The sequence below is a fragment of the Drosophila eugracilis genome, unplaced genomic scaffold (genome assembly GCF_018153835.1).
Source record: "Drosophila eugracilis isolate 14026-0451.02 unplaced genomic scaffold, ASM1815383v1 contig_423, whole genome shotgun sequence".
Classification (NCBI taxonomy): domain Eukaryota; kingdom Metazoa; phylum Arthropoda; class Insecta; order Diptera; family Drosophilidae; genus Drosophila; species Drosophila eugracilis.
The window spans coordinates 194,502-212,006 of NW_024573287.1; the positions used below are offsets into that span (position 1 = coordinate 194,502).

Genomic DNA, 17,505 nt, shown 5'->3' on the forward strand with positions numbered 1-17,505 from the left:
CCATTAAAGCCAAGCGTTTCAGCCGAGACAAAGACAATCAGTGCAGAGTAGAAAGCATTTCGCTGGAATGAAAAGGCAGAGAAAATGGAGGAGACGCGGCGGGTGGGTGTGGCAAAATCAAATATGCGTCAAGACAAGTTAAAGATCAAAATCAAGATCAAATAGAGCACGAGATCAACTGAGGGGGAAAAAGTAAAACGGTTGCAGTGGATGATTGACAGAATTAGAATAGGAAATCGTGAGCAAAGCGGTTGGGGGAGTTCCCCACATTACGATTACGAGTATTATTAAATGACCCAATTGTGGCTAAAACGGCTCTTTGTTTGGCCCTAAGCAAAAGTGAATGGAGAAGAATGTCGCCTGTCTGGGCTTCGGTTTCAGTTCCTCCTTCTTCTTTCCCCCGCTGGCCAAATGTCGTTCAGAGTTGGCAAATGCAAATTAAACCCCACCACCACATCGACTTCCCAGTGCAACTTTCTAAATGAAATTCCGATCGCACTAGGTCCAACCTCTCCTGCCCCTGCGAAAATCTCCCCGGCTTTTCCGCTCTCATGTGTGAGCAAAATTAAAGAAATAATTTCGAGTAAAAATATACCAGCTGATTGTCACCTGGCAGGCTAGCCAAAAGAAGTAGAGCCTTTATGGGTCTGACTAAATCAAAGCCATGACATCGCGAACTCCTTTCTAAAAACGTCGCTGCTAATTTGCATGGGCAAAAGCAGCTGGAGGATTAATTTTGGAAAATCAAGAAAAGTTATTGTATATACCATTTTGGAAAAAATTTTCCAAAATTTGAATGCAAATTTACCAATTTAATCTTTTAATCCTTTTTTACATATTTCTAAATTTGATATTATCAATTGAATAATAGCTATCTTCCTTATAAAAAATTAAGTAAGTATTTTTCACTCAAATTTTGCACTGTGTATAATTTATCTACCAATTGTCTCTACAGTGGGCTCAATTAGAGACGCATTCGCAAATTGCCTTGCACTTTTATTGTCACCACTCGTGAGACGCGTCCATGGATCTTGGGTTTGAGTGCGGTGGCATTTTGTCGCGACGCCTGCGACAATGTCTGGGTACCATCATCAGTCACTGCTGGACACACCAGGTCCAAGTAATTGCCCCCGACATGCTCCGTCAGCCCAAGTCTGACCACTTGTAGGCATTTTGTTTGACTTGGATTATCGCTAAGTGCATAAGTTTAACATTCCGCGGATGTCCAACTAAACGACGGATTAAGCGGGACCACTTGTTGGGTGTTGTTTCAGGTCGATTCTGACCTTGCATTACAGGGAATTATTGAGAGTAGGCTCTGTGCCCAGGAGGTGAGTGACTGGAGCCTCTGGGAACTTAATTTAAAATAGTAAGAAAAAAACTAAAGTTCAGAATATTGAAAGTAAAGTTATTGCCTAGCATAAATAATAACTAATTCTAACCTTTCACCATTGATTCGGAAACTGTTATTATGCTGTCCTTTTGTGGTTTATCCAAAAATAAGGCACCCACAGCAACAGCTTAAGGCCAATCTATTCAGCACATTCACACTATATTCATGATCTCCGTAAACGGAGTACCCGCATCCCATGCCAAGTGCCCATTAAGCCGCATATATAAATCACCATTAATTTGACAGTGGATTTTTACATAACTCAGGCAAACAGGTGAAAGCGAAAAGCGCACAGCTGCCGGAGGACAGTGGAGAGATCATGGAGTGTCATGGAAAACTCGCCACTTGCACTCGTGGAAATTGACTGGTTGTTCCCCTTGGGACCCTCCTCCCTCCTTGGAGCAGATGGAAGAGAAGGTTGAGGTTGGCATGCAAAATCGAATTGTGTGCTAATATTTGGCCAAAATGCAAAGAGCCCGCGGTTATCGCCTCACCACGAACATGACGAAGTGACTCCAGATGGGGAAGTTTTCAATGTTGCCGCTGCAGTAATAAAAATCATTACTTTCAAGCCTAAATTGGCAAATGTTGGCAGGGGGAGAATGCGGGATATTCGCCTGATCGACATGCAATGTCAGGGAAATTGCTGTCAAATGGGTAAAAGTGCAACACAAAGAGAAATAAATGTTGAAATTGTTTTCATTTCATGGATTAAAAATTGTATTTTTGCTTTAATTTTTTTTTTAGAATTTTTCCATGAGCGCTTAAAAGTTTACAAAGAACCTTCTGATAACTGGGATCAAACCCGCTTAACCATGGAGATGACCCAAAAGAAAGCTCACACATGACAAACGTTTCGACGAATAGCTATGGAAAAACTGTGCCATGGAAAAACACGGCTTTTGTTTTAGCCCTAACCGCAGACAAGATGTCCCAGCTAAAAGCTTTTCCCGAAAAATTCCAGAGACCCCTTCGGGTTCCCCCATATGACAAGCACAATTTCTCAATACGTTTTGAGGCAAATATAGAAATCTTTTACTTTCACTGACGCCGCACATTCTTGGAGCGCCAAGTGACCCCAGTCGTGGTCGTAGTACATTTGAGGAAGGCAGCCGCCCTCATATCTCGATCCCAATCCTCCTCCGTATGTTGATTCCGCCAATCATCTCGGTATACGCTTAAACGAGAGACGAAATTATTTCGCTGGTTAAGAAGCAGCGATGTGCGGGATCTGGGCACGACGATCATATTGACGAGGTGCATCTTCATGTCACACAAGAAAGAACTGGAGTGATCGAGTTCTCTCACCATCTGATTACTACTTTGATCCAGCTCTGTAGAGGACGACTCTTCGGGTGAATCGGCGGATATGGTGGATTTTGAACGGATAACTGCCGGGAACTTACTTTCTATGAGCATCTTATTCTGATTGATCAGGATTGGAACCCAGGACTGCAAATCGTGGATTCCTTTATCCAAAGTTTCCAAACGAGTCTCCAGCCTGTCTAAAATTACGCTAGACGATACCTTAACTGCTCTTTGATTTGGGGCAAAGGTTAGCCTAACTCTTTCGGCTAGTTTCTTAGCCGTCGGTTCCCTGGCCCACAGCTCAACCATGGATTCCTTAACATCCATCTTCGGCTCTTCAGCAACTGTTTCTTTCTTTTCTGGCTCTGGCTTGGATTTAACGAAAAGATTCACTGGAACTGTTGGAGTCACCACAATGGGTCCTTCGGCCAATCCATCAGTGCATCGCCTGATCTCCAAAGGACGGGGTTGGGCGGAAGTGGATGCCACTGCACGTTCAGCCTCCCTACTATCGCCCACATATTCAACCTTTGAATGATTATCGGCTTCTGATTGGAACTCATTTCCGTGCGCCATTATGTCCTGGATGAGTTCTGGTGAGAGGGGTACATGGCGCTTATTGCGGGCTGGCTCGAAAGGCCTCATAATACTGGTCTTGTTTGTAAAACTATTAATTTTGATAAAAATGTTTATACAAATTTAAAAAGCCGGACTACATTGAACTGGATATAAAAAATGTAAGGATGAAAGTGTTGGATTTTGATTGGTAAAGAAAAGAAACAATATTTAATTTTTTAGAAGATCAGCGTAGAGTATGGCATTACCTTTTTGTTTGTTTTTTTCAAAAAGTCCCTGAAACTAACCATAATGCATAGCACTATCATTAACATTTTAAATTTTATTTACATTTTAAATTGACTTTTAACTTATATTTTAAAACAATGTCTTTCGCTCGATTTTTGATACAATAAGCGGCTTCCCAAAGTTTGTCAAACATTTTCAAAAAATATAAAACAAACCTCAATATGTACACTTTACTTGTTTCTTGGTTACTTGTCTCTTTAATTTTATTTTTTGCACATTATTGGACAAGAGGATATTTATAGCAAAATTGTGAAATGCTTTAAGGAAATTTGAATATCTGACAACAGAAATGGAGTTCGGGCAATTTTACAGCAAAAAGACGGTGAAATTGTCAGGTGGGTGTCACGTAGTTACAAAAATCAAATAGCTAACCGATATTCATCGATTTCAGGATGCCATTATTTAGAAGGTTTTTCCTTTGTTTTAGTTTACGAAGCGGTGCCCTTACTATTGCATATTCTGGACTTGTTATTATCATAATTGACTCAATATGCACTATTTATAATACTAAGTTTTGTGGAGAAATTAAGATCATGCGTATTATTTCCACCATCTGGAATGTACTGTCGGAAATAGTTCTTTTGACTGCCGTTTATCGGGTAAGAGATAGCTTTTAAATCGATGAGCTTAGTTAATAATGCTTTAAGCCTGAATATAACTAACATGAACATTTCAGGAAAATCCTAATTTGCTGCCCGTCCACCTGGTAACGTGTCTTTGTGGACTGATCCTCGAAATGTCCAGTCACATGATAATCGCTGGAATCGGTCTGAGTGACTCATTTTTGATCGGCTATGCATTCTTCGCAATTGGCTGTAAGTGAATTCTTTAAACAATAACCCTATTTTCCACTACATACTTCATTTTCCGTTCGATTCTTCATAGATGTGTCTGCAGACCTGATGATCGTGCTGAGCTACTACCATTCGGAGGTTTAGTGGACTACTCCGATTACCCATTAACCCAGGCAGCCGAGCGCAGCATGTAGCATTTGTGGTGCGCGATTAGGCGAGGAAATTTATTTGGAAAATGTTGCGCAATCTGTTCAGTGCATAAATCGTGGCCAATTGTCACCAGCGAATTGGCAACTGAACTCCAGCGACCTGCGTTTAATTATCGCCCCACTAGCGCACGGTGTGCTACATGCGTGCTAATTGACCAGGCTGAGGCCCAGCTCCAGTCCGAATCCCGGCTCCGTATACCAGTAACAGTCACAGTACCAGACCAGTCCAAATGTCCAAATGATAACCGCGACGATGAAACGCATGCTGAGCCAAATGAAAATTATGTTGCAATCGTCGAGCGTGCTGCCCGCTGGCTGGTCACTGAACCGGGGGCTTGCACCACCATCCATCCAGCGGGCCTTAATTAATTTCCTTGATTAATTGAAAGTGCGCCTGGCTCGTAGTATTTTCATTTTCTGACTTGTTTTTTTTTTCTTTGTAAGCCGTATAATATGTATTTTTGGCAGTGCAAAGTTGAAGGCAATAAGAAAAATTGCACCGGATTCGATTCGGTAGTATATGATGGGCGGTGCCCTGGCCAACCCTTGGCCATTACTCTTGGCCCGATTCCTTTCCTTTTCCCCAGCACTGGTATTCGATTATGGCTGAAATTATGATCCCTGCAGGATTTGGTGTAATTACTTTGGGATGCTCTGTAAAATAAAACAAATATCTTTTCGTTATTTGAATTTGTTGCTTAATATTTAGAATATTTTTTATTAGCAAAGTTAATAAGCTACTTTACCTGTAAGCATTTTAAAGATACCCAGTAAAAAAAACCTTTAAAATATGTCTCTATACAAGACCATTCAGGTCATTGAACACAAACAATTGTCATATATCAACAGCGAATCGAAACTATAATCTTTGACCTTGTCAACCCACTGAGACCACCAAGTACATCAAGATAAATTAAGCCTCAATTGCGGATTCAGCAGCCGACCAACTAACATCCATCATTCCGGTTTTATGGCCGGACAATAGAACCCGAATGCCCAGCAAGTCAATTTTCCATGCGGCAACAAGTTAGTTGCAATGGAAGTTGCAACGTTCACCGAATATTCACTGATTTCATAAAATATTACGATAAATGTCGCTTTCAACATTTATAAGCCAGAGGATTTTAATACTTTATTGCTTATAACCGCAAAGCGACAGTAAATGCTCCTGCTTAAAGAAACAAAATGCAATCGCATCGAAGGGAATCGCGAAAATAAGGAAAACAAGAAAAATGAATTGTCTTCATTTTGTAATTTAATGGTATTTTATTGAATTTCTGATGTGCCTGGGCAGGGACAAGGCGTATTGCCCCCATCCTTGGCTTTTTACTGGATCGGTATCTGTATCGGAATGGGGATCCCGCAGCATCGCATCTCATCCCATCCCATTCAATCCCAATCCCATTCCATCCGATCCGATCTCCCCCAGCCTGTTGACATTTAAAATATGGCCGCGTGTCAATGCGACTGCCCTACGCCCATTTTTAAGTCAGGTTTACATTTCGATTTCGGTTTCGATTTTTAATTCGCCACTCGCCCCGAAATCCCAGCGTAAATTCAATTTGAAGGTCCGAAGGCCTGCAGAAAAATGTGCTTTCACTTGACCCGCAATGCTGCGTAAATAAATTTTATCGCTCCGCTGACACGTGCGCGTAATATTTCATTAAATTTAAAATCTACAGTAAAAATAATAAAAAAAAAAAATAAAGAAATAACGTGCAAAAATAAAAATAAATATAATTGCGTTCGGTTCAAAACGGCAGCATAAACAAATCGGCGATTGCATCGTAACTTCGTTTTCAATTTGGCAAGTTTGACACTTGGCCAGTTAGTGAGCGCTCGCCGCCTTATACCCTCTGCATTCCAAGTGTCCAGTATGCCCACCTACGTTGGCTTAAAGTTAGTCCCAGCTCCCAATGGGGACTACCTGTCGTGGCCATTGCCGCCTGCCATTCACTTGCCGGCAGTGCGTGCTGCAGTTGCTCCTGGTGGTGGCTGTGTTGCCTTGGCTGCTCTGATTGCAAATGCCAATTGTCGTCGGACCAACAAGAGCAACAGCATGCCAATGTTTATGATGGCTCATAATTTGTTTGCCCATGGCTGGCTCATAACGGAAGCCAAGGATTTAGGTAGAGGCAATCCTAATTACTGATGCAAATGGTGCAGGAAAAGGAATGTGATTTAATTATTTAATTTTCAAGGTAATTCATTTTTTAAATGCTTTCATTTGAATGTTAGCGTTATTCCCTGGAGCTGAAACAAATGCTTCATCCTTAAAGCTCTTTCATCCATGGATTATTCCTGATTATAATATATTAAATCCCTTCTACGAACTATGCAACTTTAAGAGTTTAGTATTGCACTACAACTTGTTTCTCGTAAATTACAAAAAAAAATAAAAAATAAACTTGACTAAACGAACGCCCACAAAGACGAGCTTAGTCCCAAGAGTGATCTACGCCTATTGTGGCTAATTTTTAAAGACTGCCAAGAACCTCATAAACATATGGCCATTATGTTGAACGCTTTGGCTAATGGCCCGCCTGCCACTAAGCCCACTGAGGTGGAGAATATGTACACATGTTATATGTTTCAGGTCTTCCCGTGCCTTGGCAGCAGTTCCAATGAGCTCGTAAAACTCACCGGGCTGTGGGGCGAATGCTCCCAGAGCTGCTTTCGGTGCTTAGTGATGTCTTAGATGGCAACTACAAGTGCTGCTCCCGCTGGTCATTAGGCGAGATGGCGGCACGCACCGGGCGCATCTTGGAGCTGGGTCATTTGTGCCAAGGAATGGGGCGTCACTTAAGCCGATGCTAATTTCCATAATACACGCCTTGATGGTGGCCAACAGGTCCCGATCCCAAGTGCAGTTTTCTCACTCTGCAAATAAACAGTGGAGTCTACAAGAATGGGTCTAGTTTTTGGGCTGTTAAAACGAGCACTCATTATTGGCAATATACTCTGGAGATTATTATACTATTGCTTTTGTTAAAACATTTTTATATCTTTGTTTTCGACCTACTTTAAATATGGATATAATTAGGTTTGTTTTACATAAAGTGATATTTTGCCCACCATCGTACTTTTCTGTACAAAGAATAAATGGTACAGGTAATCTAGGAGGCTTAGCTCAAGGAATGACCACGTGACACTTCAAGTGCGGGAGGGTAATATTCTGGAAATATATAAAATGAGTATTTCGCAATCAAATGAAAGGCAAAATCCAATTTAAGATCACCACCAGGTGACACCTCTCGGCGATCAGCTTCGTGGCCTAGAGACTCCACTTGCCTTGGCCATGGCCATGGCCCTGGCCCTGGACCTGGCATTGTCGATTTAATGGCTTCGCAATTGGCCTGACCCATCTCTTGGCCAACTGCCATGAGTATCGTGGCCAAGTGGTCTGCGCTTTGTGGAGCGGAGCAGGCAGCTTTTGTCGCTGTCCCCGGCAACATGAGTATGATTTATTGAAGTTTATGTGGCCGGAGCAGCTTCTGCCTGCAGTTCGTGATGGCTGCGCTTGGCTTCGTTAGTCGCAGTCCTGGGATCTGGATGCTTAACATTACTCTATTGAGGGGGTATTATGAGTACATTTTGGATCAGGAAATATAAACTTATAAATATATGAATTTGAATATATGGATCAAAGACAAATTTAACCTTTTTAAAGTATTTTTTCGTATGAATTTAAAGAGTATTCCTTACTCGGTCTAAAACCTTTCCAAACTCTTTAGTTTTTGGTATGCCGATCCTGCACTTGGCCGTGCTTATGTGTATCATTTTTCTTGGCCAGCGGCTGGGACTCTACGTTATTGTATTTTTATATTATTTGAGCTTAATTTGCGGAGCATAGGTAAGATGCAGTGGGAGCCGTGCACCTGATTCCGCGAGTGTTGTGACTTTTGTGGCCGCTGGACAAGTTCGTTGATTTGCGGCAGGCAAATGACCATATGCTCTTCAACTTTTTGTGGGCAGGAGCACTTGGGCTATTAGCCTGATCTTCTTCCACCTCCTCGTCGCGGTCTTCTTAGGTGCTCCTTTAGCGGCCTTTCTTTTGTCAATTCCCAGACACATTTGCCTGACCAAAGAACGAGATTTATGTTAGTCGGGTGTCATTTTAAGTTAATGGGTTATACTCCCCAACCAGTTTCTTTTTCTTCTTTTATAGATGAGTCGTTTTTGTGCGTCTTATTTTTACATTTTTTTTTCCTTATTTTAATGTTTTTTTCTAGTTTTCCAAGCCAGCTGCAGGTGAATTTAGTTGAATTTATGACTGTGGCTTTTAAATTGCTTTATGGCAATTTCCGTGGCACCCACACAATTTCAGACATTAATTTATCAGTTTCAGGTTTGGCTTTGATTTTGCACTTGAACACTGTTTGGTTGACTTTAACAAGTTAAAGTTTAAATATTGAAGAATCCGTGAAAGCAAATAATCTTTGTTACAAAAAATCAAAGTCCGTCCAATCGATATCAAAACAATGAAGCTATCAACTTTGCAATCACAGTTGTATGTCGAACAGTGTTGGGAAGCGTTTACTTAAATGTCATTTCGACCGAAAGTATTGCAAAGCGTCTTCCTTAACGTGTGCTATTTACTCGTATTTATTAAATATTTCAGAATAAGCTGTTTTATAAATATTTTTAAATCCTGAGTACACGATGAATCGCCAATTTAGCAGGATTGTGGATGAGAACGAGGAGAAGGATAAGTCGCCTAGTCCATCGAATTCGCCTCGTAACCAATCACCTTTATCGTCGCCAGAGTCTTCGCCGACCACAATATTGTATGTGGATGTGGTAAAGAATAAGCCCAAGTTGGATATGATGCCTTCACCTCCACCGCGTCAGCTCACTCCTCCCGAATTCAGCATTTTCCGAGAGGATTTTCCGGCTCTGCCGGGCACTGCGGCACTGCCATCTGCTTCGAATTCTTCTGTTCCCGACGATTGGACTTCCATGCTGAGCGAAGCCGACCAAGCGGAATTGGCCGCACTGGACGAATTGGCCGAATTCAGGGACATAACCTTATCCAGCGATACGAATGTAAATAAAGGTCCTATCGATACTTTCCAGCCGGAGAGTCAGAGCAACCAAAGCAAAGAAAAGCCCATGGATGTAAAGTACGTGCCCCAATTTTATGAATACCTCCCCTCGTCCTCTGGCGCTGTGAGCCTGATCTTCAGCAAGCAGTTCATACACGAAGGTGTCCGGCAAAGGGCCTTAAGTGCAGCCTACAGGAAGCAGTCCCGACTTAGTACCAGAATCCATCCTCCTCCCGGTTTCGAAAATACTAAAATCTTTTCCAGCCTGAAGACCAACAGCACGGGCATGCCACTGGGAGGAGTCGAATTGGAGATGGTATCACCCCTCTATGACAGGTTGTGGAAAATGAATGCCAAGTCGCAAGGTTCTGTCGTTGAGGGTTCCTTTGGGATGTTAGGACTGGCCAAAAAATTAGAATCTATCCATCGTAATCCGTTTTTTATGCCCCAGCTATACGGCAATGATGTCCCGCACAACGCTGGAGCTGGAGGAAATGGTGTCCACTCCACCTTTACGGGGCCATTTCAAGGGTCCTGCTCGAGTCCTCACGAGATGAACTACAAGGTGCCACCCAACTATCATTTGTCTGGAAGGTTAAATTTACAGCAGCCCAAAACGGAGGAGATGCAGGTGGAGCTGTTGTTTTTTTTCTTCTACAAATATGTGGGTGACATGATGCAGATGCTTGTGGCAGCGGAACTGGCAGAACGTGGCTGGCGCTATCATATGAAAGAACGCCTCTGGATCAATAGGCAGCTGGACAATCCCAACTATTCGTTTAAGGGGTTCCAGGAGTCTGGCGAGTACAACTATTTTAATATGTGCCAATGGAAGATCCTTCCCCGATATTTTCAACTGGAGCCCGATCATCTGGAACGGACCCTGTCTAAGGAGGAGCTTTATGAGATGCACGGATATCATCCACAGATGATGTAAACGAGTGGGACAGAATCTCTGTCAAACTCTTCTTTTTATAAATCCAAAGCTGAATGCGTGTTTTAAAACAAATGAGAAATAAATTTTAAAATCAGTTAGCCTTTTTTTCTAGGTGTTAATAGGTGAGTACTTTCTTGTTTTACAAGTTCATGAACAGAAATAAATATATTTTATGAACTCTATTTTGAAAATTCACTAGCAGATCGCAAGGCAAGTGGATGACCAACCCAAGCCACCAGCAACATTGTCACCTTGCAACTGACTGTTAACTGACCCACCGCCGAAAATCTCTGCAACCACACCCTGCAAATGCCTTCGCACCACATAGCACTGAAAAACCACTGAGTACTCAGTACCACCTCTTAGCCAAGCCCCAAAGATATGTACGAGCAAAATCGCAGCGCTCATTAGCAAAATGGAGCAGACGGACATGGTTGGACATTTGGAGTCGCAGCTTTCCGCCCAGGCACGATCTTTTGGCTGGCCAAGTGTCGCCGTCATTTAGCCCGCTAATTGCCACGTAAATTTGCAACCATTTTTGGCAGCTCATTAAATTTATTATTAAAACAAAAGCCGGAGCAAAGCCAAGTTAATTGCCATCAAATTGACATGCGAGCCGGTTGGAGACGGACGACAACACCCGCCTGGAATGGCAGCTTGGGATTTGAGACTTCGGATTCGGATTCGACTCGCCGGTGTTCGCAACTCTGCGCATGCGTATTAATTGCCATGGAAACTTCATAATTTCATGTGGAAAAATGTGAACGTTAGGCGTGCTTACTCAGTATATGTACTCGTACGGTATAGCCAACCCAACCACAAGTACAATGTGTAATTTAAGCGAGGGAGACTTAAAAAAGATTGGAGTGGAGTGGAACCAGGTTTTTGGATCTGTCCACTTGGCGGCTTATTTATGGCACGGCGAAGTTTGATTGAAATGTGTTGTCTGTGAAATTGACAACTTGGGTGAGATTTGCACGGCTTACAGCTGGATCGGTCTCGGGTTTGGATTCGCAGTTTGGTTTCGCTTTCGGGTTGAGGCACTTGAAGAATTTTACTAAATTTTTAATTTGTTGTTATTAGGGAAATGTTTATAGATTTTTAACAAAAATTTTCTTGTACTTAAAAATCTTTTAAAACTTGAAATGCAGCCTAACATATAGGGCAAAGTAGTATTTGAAAGCTATACTTTTTTCTTGCAGTGCAATTATCTAGAGCCAATTAAGCATGAATCATGCCCCAAAGACTCGTGGCAAGAGCGTTGTGCAACGAACGCTCTGATTAATAAGCCGCCCGCACATGGCCAGGAGTAGGCCTGGAATTAACCCCGAAGTCCCGATCTTGGGAGTACTTGTAGTCGCGAGTATAATATAATCGCGAGGCATAACCCCGGGCGCACGCATGTGCAACTGCAATTACCGTTAACCGCGGGGAAGGAGAAGGAGGAGTGTGGCAGGTAGGGTGTCAACACGGTCGTAACTTGCAATCAACTTAAGATGACAGGGGAAATGAAGCATTGACGCCTCGCACGTACCACATAAAGCCGGGAAGGAAGCCGCCGAGGAAAGTGCCTCCAAAGCAGCCACATCCATGGACCACTGGTGGGCTGCTTGCGGAATAAAAATAAATATAAAAAGGCCCTGCTGCAATCAGGTTTCTCCTTCTTTTCTTGTCCACTCCGAGTGGGTACCAAATTAGACACATTTTATTATTAAAATCCACTTGTGTTGAAATAAAACACGACTTTCTGTGTCGCACATAATGAAAATATATGGCAAGTTAATGCCAGAATTTATTTATCAGCACGAATGCACTGTGGGAAGATAGCCTATATAGTGGTAGAAAACTATTTGGTGATCACAGGCTTATGAAAAAATTGTAATCCTAAGCAAAGATCCTAGAATTTCGTTTTTTCTGTGACAGAATTCTATCTATCTACCATAACCTTTTATAGTTTTTATATTAACTTTATTTAAACTTATACTAAATCTCCTTTGACACCACTGTGTCTTGCCACAATGATCCCGAAAGATCTTTTTATTCCCCAAGCCCGTTTTGGAGAATTTCTTTTTCGTGGTGGCTGCAACTTTAGAATTTCGACTTGGCAACAGCCTCTGGAGATGCAAGAGCGAAGATCAATGAACGCTGGGATCAAGGATTTTGTCATCGGGGAGCGCTTTCATTCAAGTCACGTAGCCGTCTTTATGCATATATCAATCCGGCAAAGAACCTAGCCCAGCGATGCTAATTGCCGGAGCCAGAAGAGGCGTCTTCCTTTTGCCCAATGCTGGGCGAGAGGGCGAATTTGTAATTTTAATTAGTGACCGTCGTGGGGGAGAGCTCCACCAATCTCCACCATTTGCATGCGAAGATCGCGTCAGGTATATTTCGATTTTGGCTGGTATTTGGTTATTTATTGATTTATCTCTCGACTTTTTTCGGCTTTCGGCGGCTGATGCCAGCGGCCAGAGGCTAGCGTCCAGCGGGTTCGTTGTCTCATTCATCAGAGACGTCTGACTGTCTGGCGACTTCGCTGGGCATTATGCCATAGCCAGACCTATTGATATAGCCATAGCCCTGGCAGGGAGTTCAAAGACACAACGGGACATTCAACCTGGATGGGGTAAGCGACAAGGCCACGGCAACGACACCACGCTCCACACCCACGTGTGTCCAGCGGCTTGGGAGTCGTTGACCAGAAGGGTTGATTGAACTGGAGCTTCAACATGCACTGCGAAAATAGGTTACAACGTTTTGAGAGGTTATTGAGATCAAATTACAATTATTCAAATTAAATTTTCGATAGTTTTCTTAGTTTAATTGGAGTCCATCCAAGTTTTTATGGAAAATAGAGCACTATGTCTTGAAATATAAGAATTGAAATATTTAGAATAATAATTATTTAGACCTAATCGTCGTTTGGAAGATTTGGAAAGATGTCGATTTTTTCCGATTTTCAACTACTTTTGTTATGTTTTTTTTCAGTGTGGAAAACGGAAAAACATCCCGGAAGAACTGTTGTTGCTGCCTGCCCCAACAAACGGCAAATTGCAGCAGTGAGAACTATGGGCCTGATTTGCAATTCAGCAGTAGAACAATGGTCCCAGCATCCGCATCGATCGCGGAACGGTGATCTGTGATCGCAGATCGTCTTCCCGTAACAATTTCCCTTCTGCTTTATGCAGCATGCACAGAATTAACGGATTTCAATCCGAACCGATCTGAGCCGATCCGATACGATCGACTATACTATAGAATCCGGCGATCCCTCAATAGCTGGCCAGTGAACTGCAGCAGAGAAATCGCGGATCGAGAAAAGCGAGCAACACAAATGTAGGTGGTGTGCATATTAATAAAGCGAAAGTGCAAGAACCACAAAACAGCCGTTCATTGTGCTACAATGGAGTGCACCACCACCTCCTCCTCCTTCCACCATTCACACTCACATTTGCCCCCCAACATCCTCGGGCTGCATAATAAAAAAATTGCTACATTTCTAGGCGTTATATCTATACCGGCATAGATATCTTGCCGGCTTATCTAAGCATTTTACATTTTTTCTGCACACACGAAATTTGTCAAAACAAAATTTGAATTGAATTTGTCAAGGCATACGGTCCATTTACCCGAACCGCAACGATATTATGTAAGTTTAATTAGCATAAATGTGATTGATCCCCAAGTCTGGGCAAGTTTTCTCGTATTATTTGATTTTTATTGATCTTTTTTCCGAATGAAATGCAAAAAAATGCAATTGCATTTTTCCGTTTTTGTTTGTTTCTTTCCAATGCTTTTGTTGTTATGAATGCTGAACGTAACTATACTCGGAAAACTAAGCTCTAGAGACTAAGTGCTTACCCTACCACCAGTCTTTGTATATTAACTAGGGAGTATCCTTAAGGAACAAGTTTTTATATTAAATTATGTAGGTAAACTTTTGGTTTTTTTATATAGTCAGGCTGAATAATGCTAATATATTTCCTTATCACATCAAAAGAGGTCCTGAAGCCAGATATTTATGTACTTTTAAAACATTTGTGTCCACTGTTTTGGAAACCTTTTCTTCAAGCTTTTTCGAAATGAATGCATTCAAAATGCTTCCATTCAACAAGCTTACCATTCAAACGGGAACAATGAACTTCCCATTGATCATTGACAACTCCCCAGTCTGATGGGTATCGCAAATGTCCATAACTCTCTAAAGACATCCATCTATTGTTTAAATTTCCATACCATGTCATGCACATATTTAATAGCCATTCTGCATATGACAAAATATGCAATAGCCCGCGGTAAACCCAAAACCCAATCTTCGGTGCAGGTGAAATTTGCATGGTCATATCTATGACTTTATACGAGGTCATGGGGGAGATGAACTTGTGGCCAGGACCTGAGAAAAGAACCGCAACTTGGTATTCCATTGGCGCATTATGCTAAAATTAGGAATAATCCAAGCTTAACAAATCATTTGATAGTTAAATTTTGATCTCTGATCTGATTTGGTAATTAGATAGAGATGCTTTTCGAAGATGTAGCATTGATTTATGAATCTTCTTTTTAAGAAGAAGCACATTTAAGGATAAATTGTAAAGAGATACATCTAATAATAAATCTTTAATTAATGCAACCAATTATTTAGTCTGTTGTAGCATCTCTCTTAAGTCTTTCTGTCTGTCATCAATATTCATTAAGTTTAAGATCCAATTCTTGCCATTTTCAGAGACAATGATCCTGTGTCGCCAACTATGCGTAATCCGAATCGACTTCACAACAAACCTGTTAGCTCTTTTAGCCCCATCAAAATCCTCATTAGAATCAATGTCAGCCTGGGGGCCAGATTCCCAAGTGCATATAAAAATTAATCAGGCAAAAGGCTCCCCGCCGCAGAGAGCGACAAATTAACGAAACGAGCCCGAAAACGGCAGCAGAACAAGCAATAAAATCAAACTCCAACTCAGGTCGAGCTCAATGCAACCACAACAATGCCACAAGCTGCAAATGCGAGTGGGGCAGCAAACAAATCTCCCCAGCGACAAAGCAAATGAGACCCACTGAGCATTGCACTGAAAAAAGCCAGAAGTAACATTTAATATTACTGCTATTTTGGTTTTTGTTTTGGTCGACTGTTTTGTGTCGCTAAAGACTAATACAAACCACCAGTATCATTTTTTTAATGAAAGAATAACTCCTTTCTTGGGAAAAATAGCAGGCTTTCGAGTTTTCATGGAAAATTCCAATAATTTTAGTAGATTTTTGTTCCAACTTACCAAAAATAAGCCACACTGCTAAAAGTCAAATCTTTTGGGCAGCATTATTTCCCACTGTGTAAGGAGAAGGCAAAGAAGTTAGAGCTTGGCTCGGAGTAGGAGTTGGAGCTGGAGCAGCAGGCCAGTGGGACAGTTGGCCAAAACCGGACCGGAGTGAAGTCGGGGCTCTCGCACAGGCCAACGCTGTTGCAACATGTCAAAATAAATCAATTGATTGATCTTGTTTTATTTATGTCCAATTCAATTTCGATCAATGAGCAGCGCACACGAAGGCAGCATGTTAAGCGGCCCGGCCAAGATGGCCCGATCCCTGCCAGGTAAGGCCGAGGAGGGCGAGAAGAAGGAGGTGAAGAGGAGTGGCCAGGAGTAGAAAGAGGCCTGTTAACCCGGCCCAAAGTGGACCCAACTGGCGCTTAACTTGGACCGCAACTTGGCCCGCGGGGCGCGTGCGTAAAATTATGTGGCGAGCGGAAAGTGGCCCGAACTTCGATTTGGCCAGGAGCAGATAAGGCTTGGAATGCGTATGCGATGCTACGGGCCGATAAGCCAACTTGGTGTTTGCACCGATCGCGAAAAGCGAGCTGTACTTACGTGTTGATTATGTTTGTGCAAGTAAATTAATTAGTAGAGTGAAAAAAGAAATAATGATTGGGATTAGGATTAAAGTATTTTATAGAAAAAGCTTTATTAGAAAACCATAAGTCACACCTCATTAAATTCCTGGACATATAACTACACTTTCAAAATGTTATAAAGTAATGCCAAAAATGTATAATATTAAAAATCGATTCCCAAGCTCTCCCTTAACTTCTGATCTATGCATTATGCATGACACCTCCTCCAGCATTTTATCCCATGACAAAGATGGAGAAAGAGCAACCAGCCAGTCCATGACGACCTTAATTGCCTCACATGTTCTGCCACCCACATATGAACAATTGGCGTTTGGAAATAGTTTTCTCCGATCCGAGATCGTAGATTCAAAGCCCCAACCCGAGCCCAAATGGAGACCCTACCTTAGGCTGAGGCAATCGAAAGTGCAGCGTGCATCTGTTCAGATTAATTGTCAGCTTTCTATGCGCGCGCAACTGTTTAGGCAGTTTCCCGTTTTTTCCATTTCCATTTTCCATTTCCCCACACCCGGAGCTGCCGCATCACGTGTCACAATTAAAGGCAAGGAAAATGGATTGTGTGGAAGGTGAAGGGCTGCAATTTTTATGTATTTTTGAACTTCTTCCGTTAGGCACTTAAAAAAATTTTAAGAAAATGTTGATTTGTCAGGAATACTGTTTAATAAAATGTATGATATTTAGAAGAAGGTTCTTCCTTTTCAACTAGAAATGTTGTAGTAAAAGTAGTAACTATAGGTTATAGGTTAATAAAATGTTTCCTTAGAAGATTAAGATCTAAGAACATTTTTAAGAACCAGAACTAGTAATTTTCCCTAGTGCAGGAAAACAGACGTACAGAATGGTTTTTACAGCGCTGAATGGCGGAGAAAGTGCATCATTTTCGGTTTTCCTCCTCTGGAGAAATGATAAATTAGCTTAGAAAAGTCACGAGTGTCAGGGCGTGAGTGCGCGAGAGAATTGGAGTTTGGAATAGAGTGGGTTACCCGTACCCCTACCTGCGATTTGTGTGTGTGTGTGGGGACTTGATTAATGCACTTGCGCTCAGGCCTGACTCAA

At 42.0% G+C, this 17,505-nt stretch overlaps 3 protein-coding genes across 3 annotated transcripts; 2 read left to right on the forward strand and 1 right to left on the reverse strand.

Moving 5' to 3' along the window:
• Nucleotides 1-2,400: 2,400 nt before the first annotated feature.
• Nucleotides 2,401-3,495, reverse strand: LOC108105138. Its single transcript, XM_017211571.2, has one exon. It carries the CDS (start codon nucleotides 3,344-3,346, stop codon nucleotides 2,435-2,437), a length of 912 nt encoding a protein of 303 aa, XP_017067060.2. The 5' UTR covers nucleotides 3,347-3,495; the 3' UTR covers nucleotides 2,401-2,434.
• A 188-nt stretch (nucleotides 3,496-3,683) lies between these two features.
• LOC108105139 lies at nucleotides 3,684-5,252 on the forward strand. The gene is made up of 4 exons (XM_017211572.2): nucleotides 3,684-3,900; nucleotides 3,957-4,164; nucleotides 4,242-4,380; nucleotides 4,451-5,252. Exons 2-4 carry the CDS (start codon nucleotides 3,958-3,960, stop codon nucleotides 4,501-4,503), a joined length of 399 nt encoding a protein of 132 aa, XP_017067061.1. The 5' UTR covers nucleotides 3,684-3,900; nucleotide 3,957; the 3' UTR covers nucleotides 4,504-5,252.
• Nucleotides 5,253-9,229: 3,977 nt separating this feature from the next.
• LOC108105127 (probable NOT transcription complex subunit VIP2) lies at nucleotides 9,230-10,651 on the forward strand. The gene has a single exon (XM_017211560.2). It carries the CDS (start codon nucleotides 9,231-9,233, stop codon nucleotides 10,548-10,550), a length of 1,320 nt encoding a protein of 439 aa, XP_017067049.2. The 5' UTR covers nucleotide 9,230; the 3' UTR covers nucleotides 10,551-10,651.
• The last annotated feature ends 6,854 nt before the right edge of the window (nucleotides 10,652-17,505 follow it).

What these genes read in the sequence shown, in the direction of transcription:
- LOC108105138 (XM_017211571.2), bottom strand. Translation starts at nt 3,346, where the DNA reads ATGAGGCCTTTCGAGCCAGCCCGCAATAAGCGCCATGTACCCCTCTCA.
- LOC108105139 (XM_017211572.2), top strand. Translation starts at nt 3,958, where the DNA reads ATGCCATTATTTAGAAGGTTTTTCCTTTGTTTTAGTTTACGAAGCGGT. An exon ending in TTTTGACTGCCGTTTATCGG is followed by an intron (nt 4,165 to 4,241) that starts GTAAGAGATAGC and finishes TGAACATTTCAG; the next exon opens with GAAAATCCTAATTTGCTGCC. An exon ending in TGCATTCTTCGCAATTGGCT is followed by an intron (nt 4,381 to 4,450) that starts GTAAGTGAATTC and finishes GATTCTTCATAG; the next exon opens with ATGTGTCTGCAGACCTGATG.
- LOC108105127 (XM_017211560.2), top strand. Translation starts at nt 9,231, where the DNA reads ATGAATCGCCAATTTAGCAGGATTGTGGATGAGAACGAGGAGAAGGAT.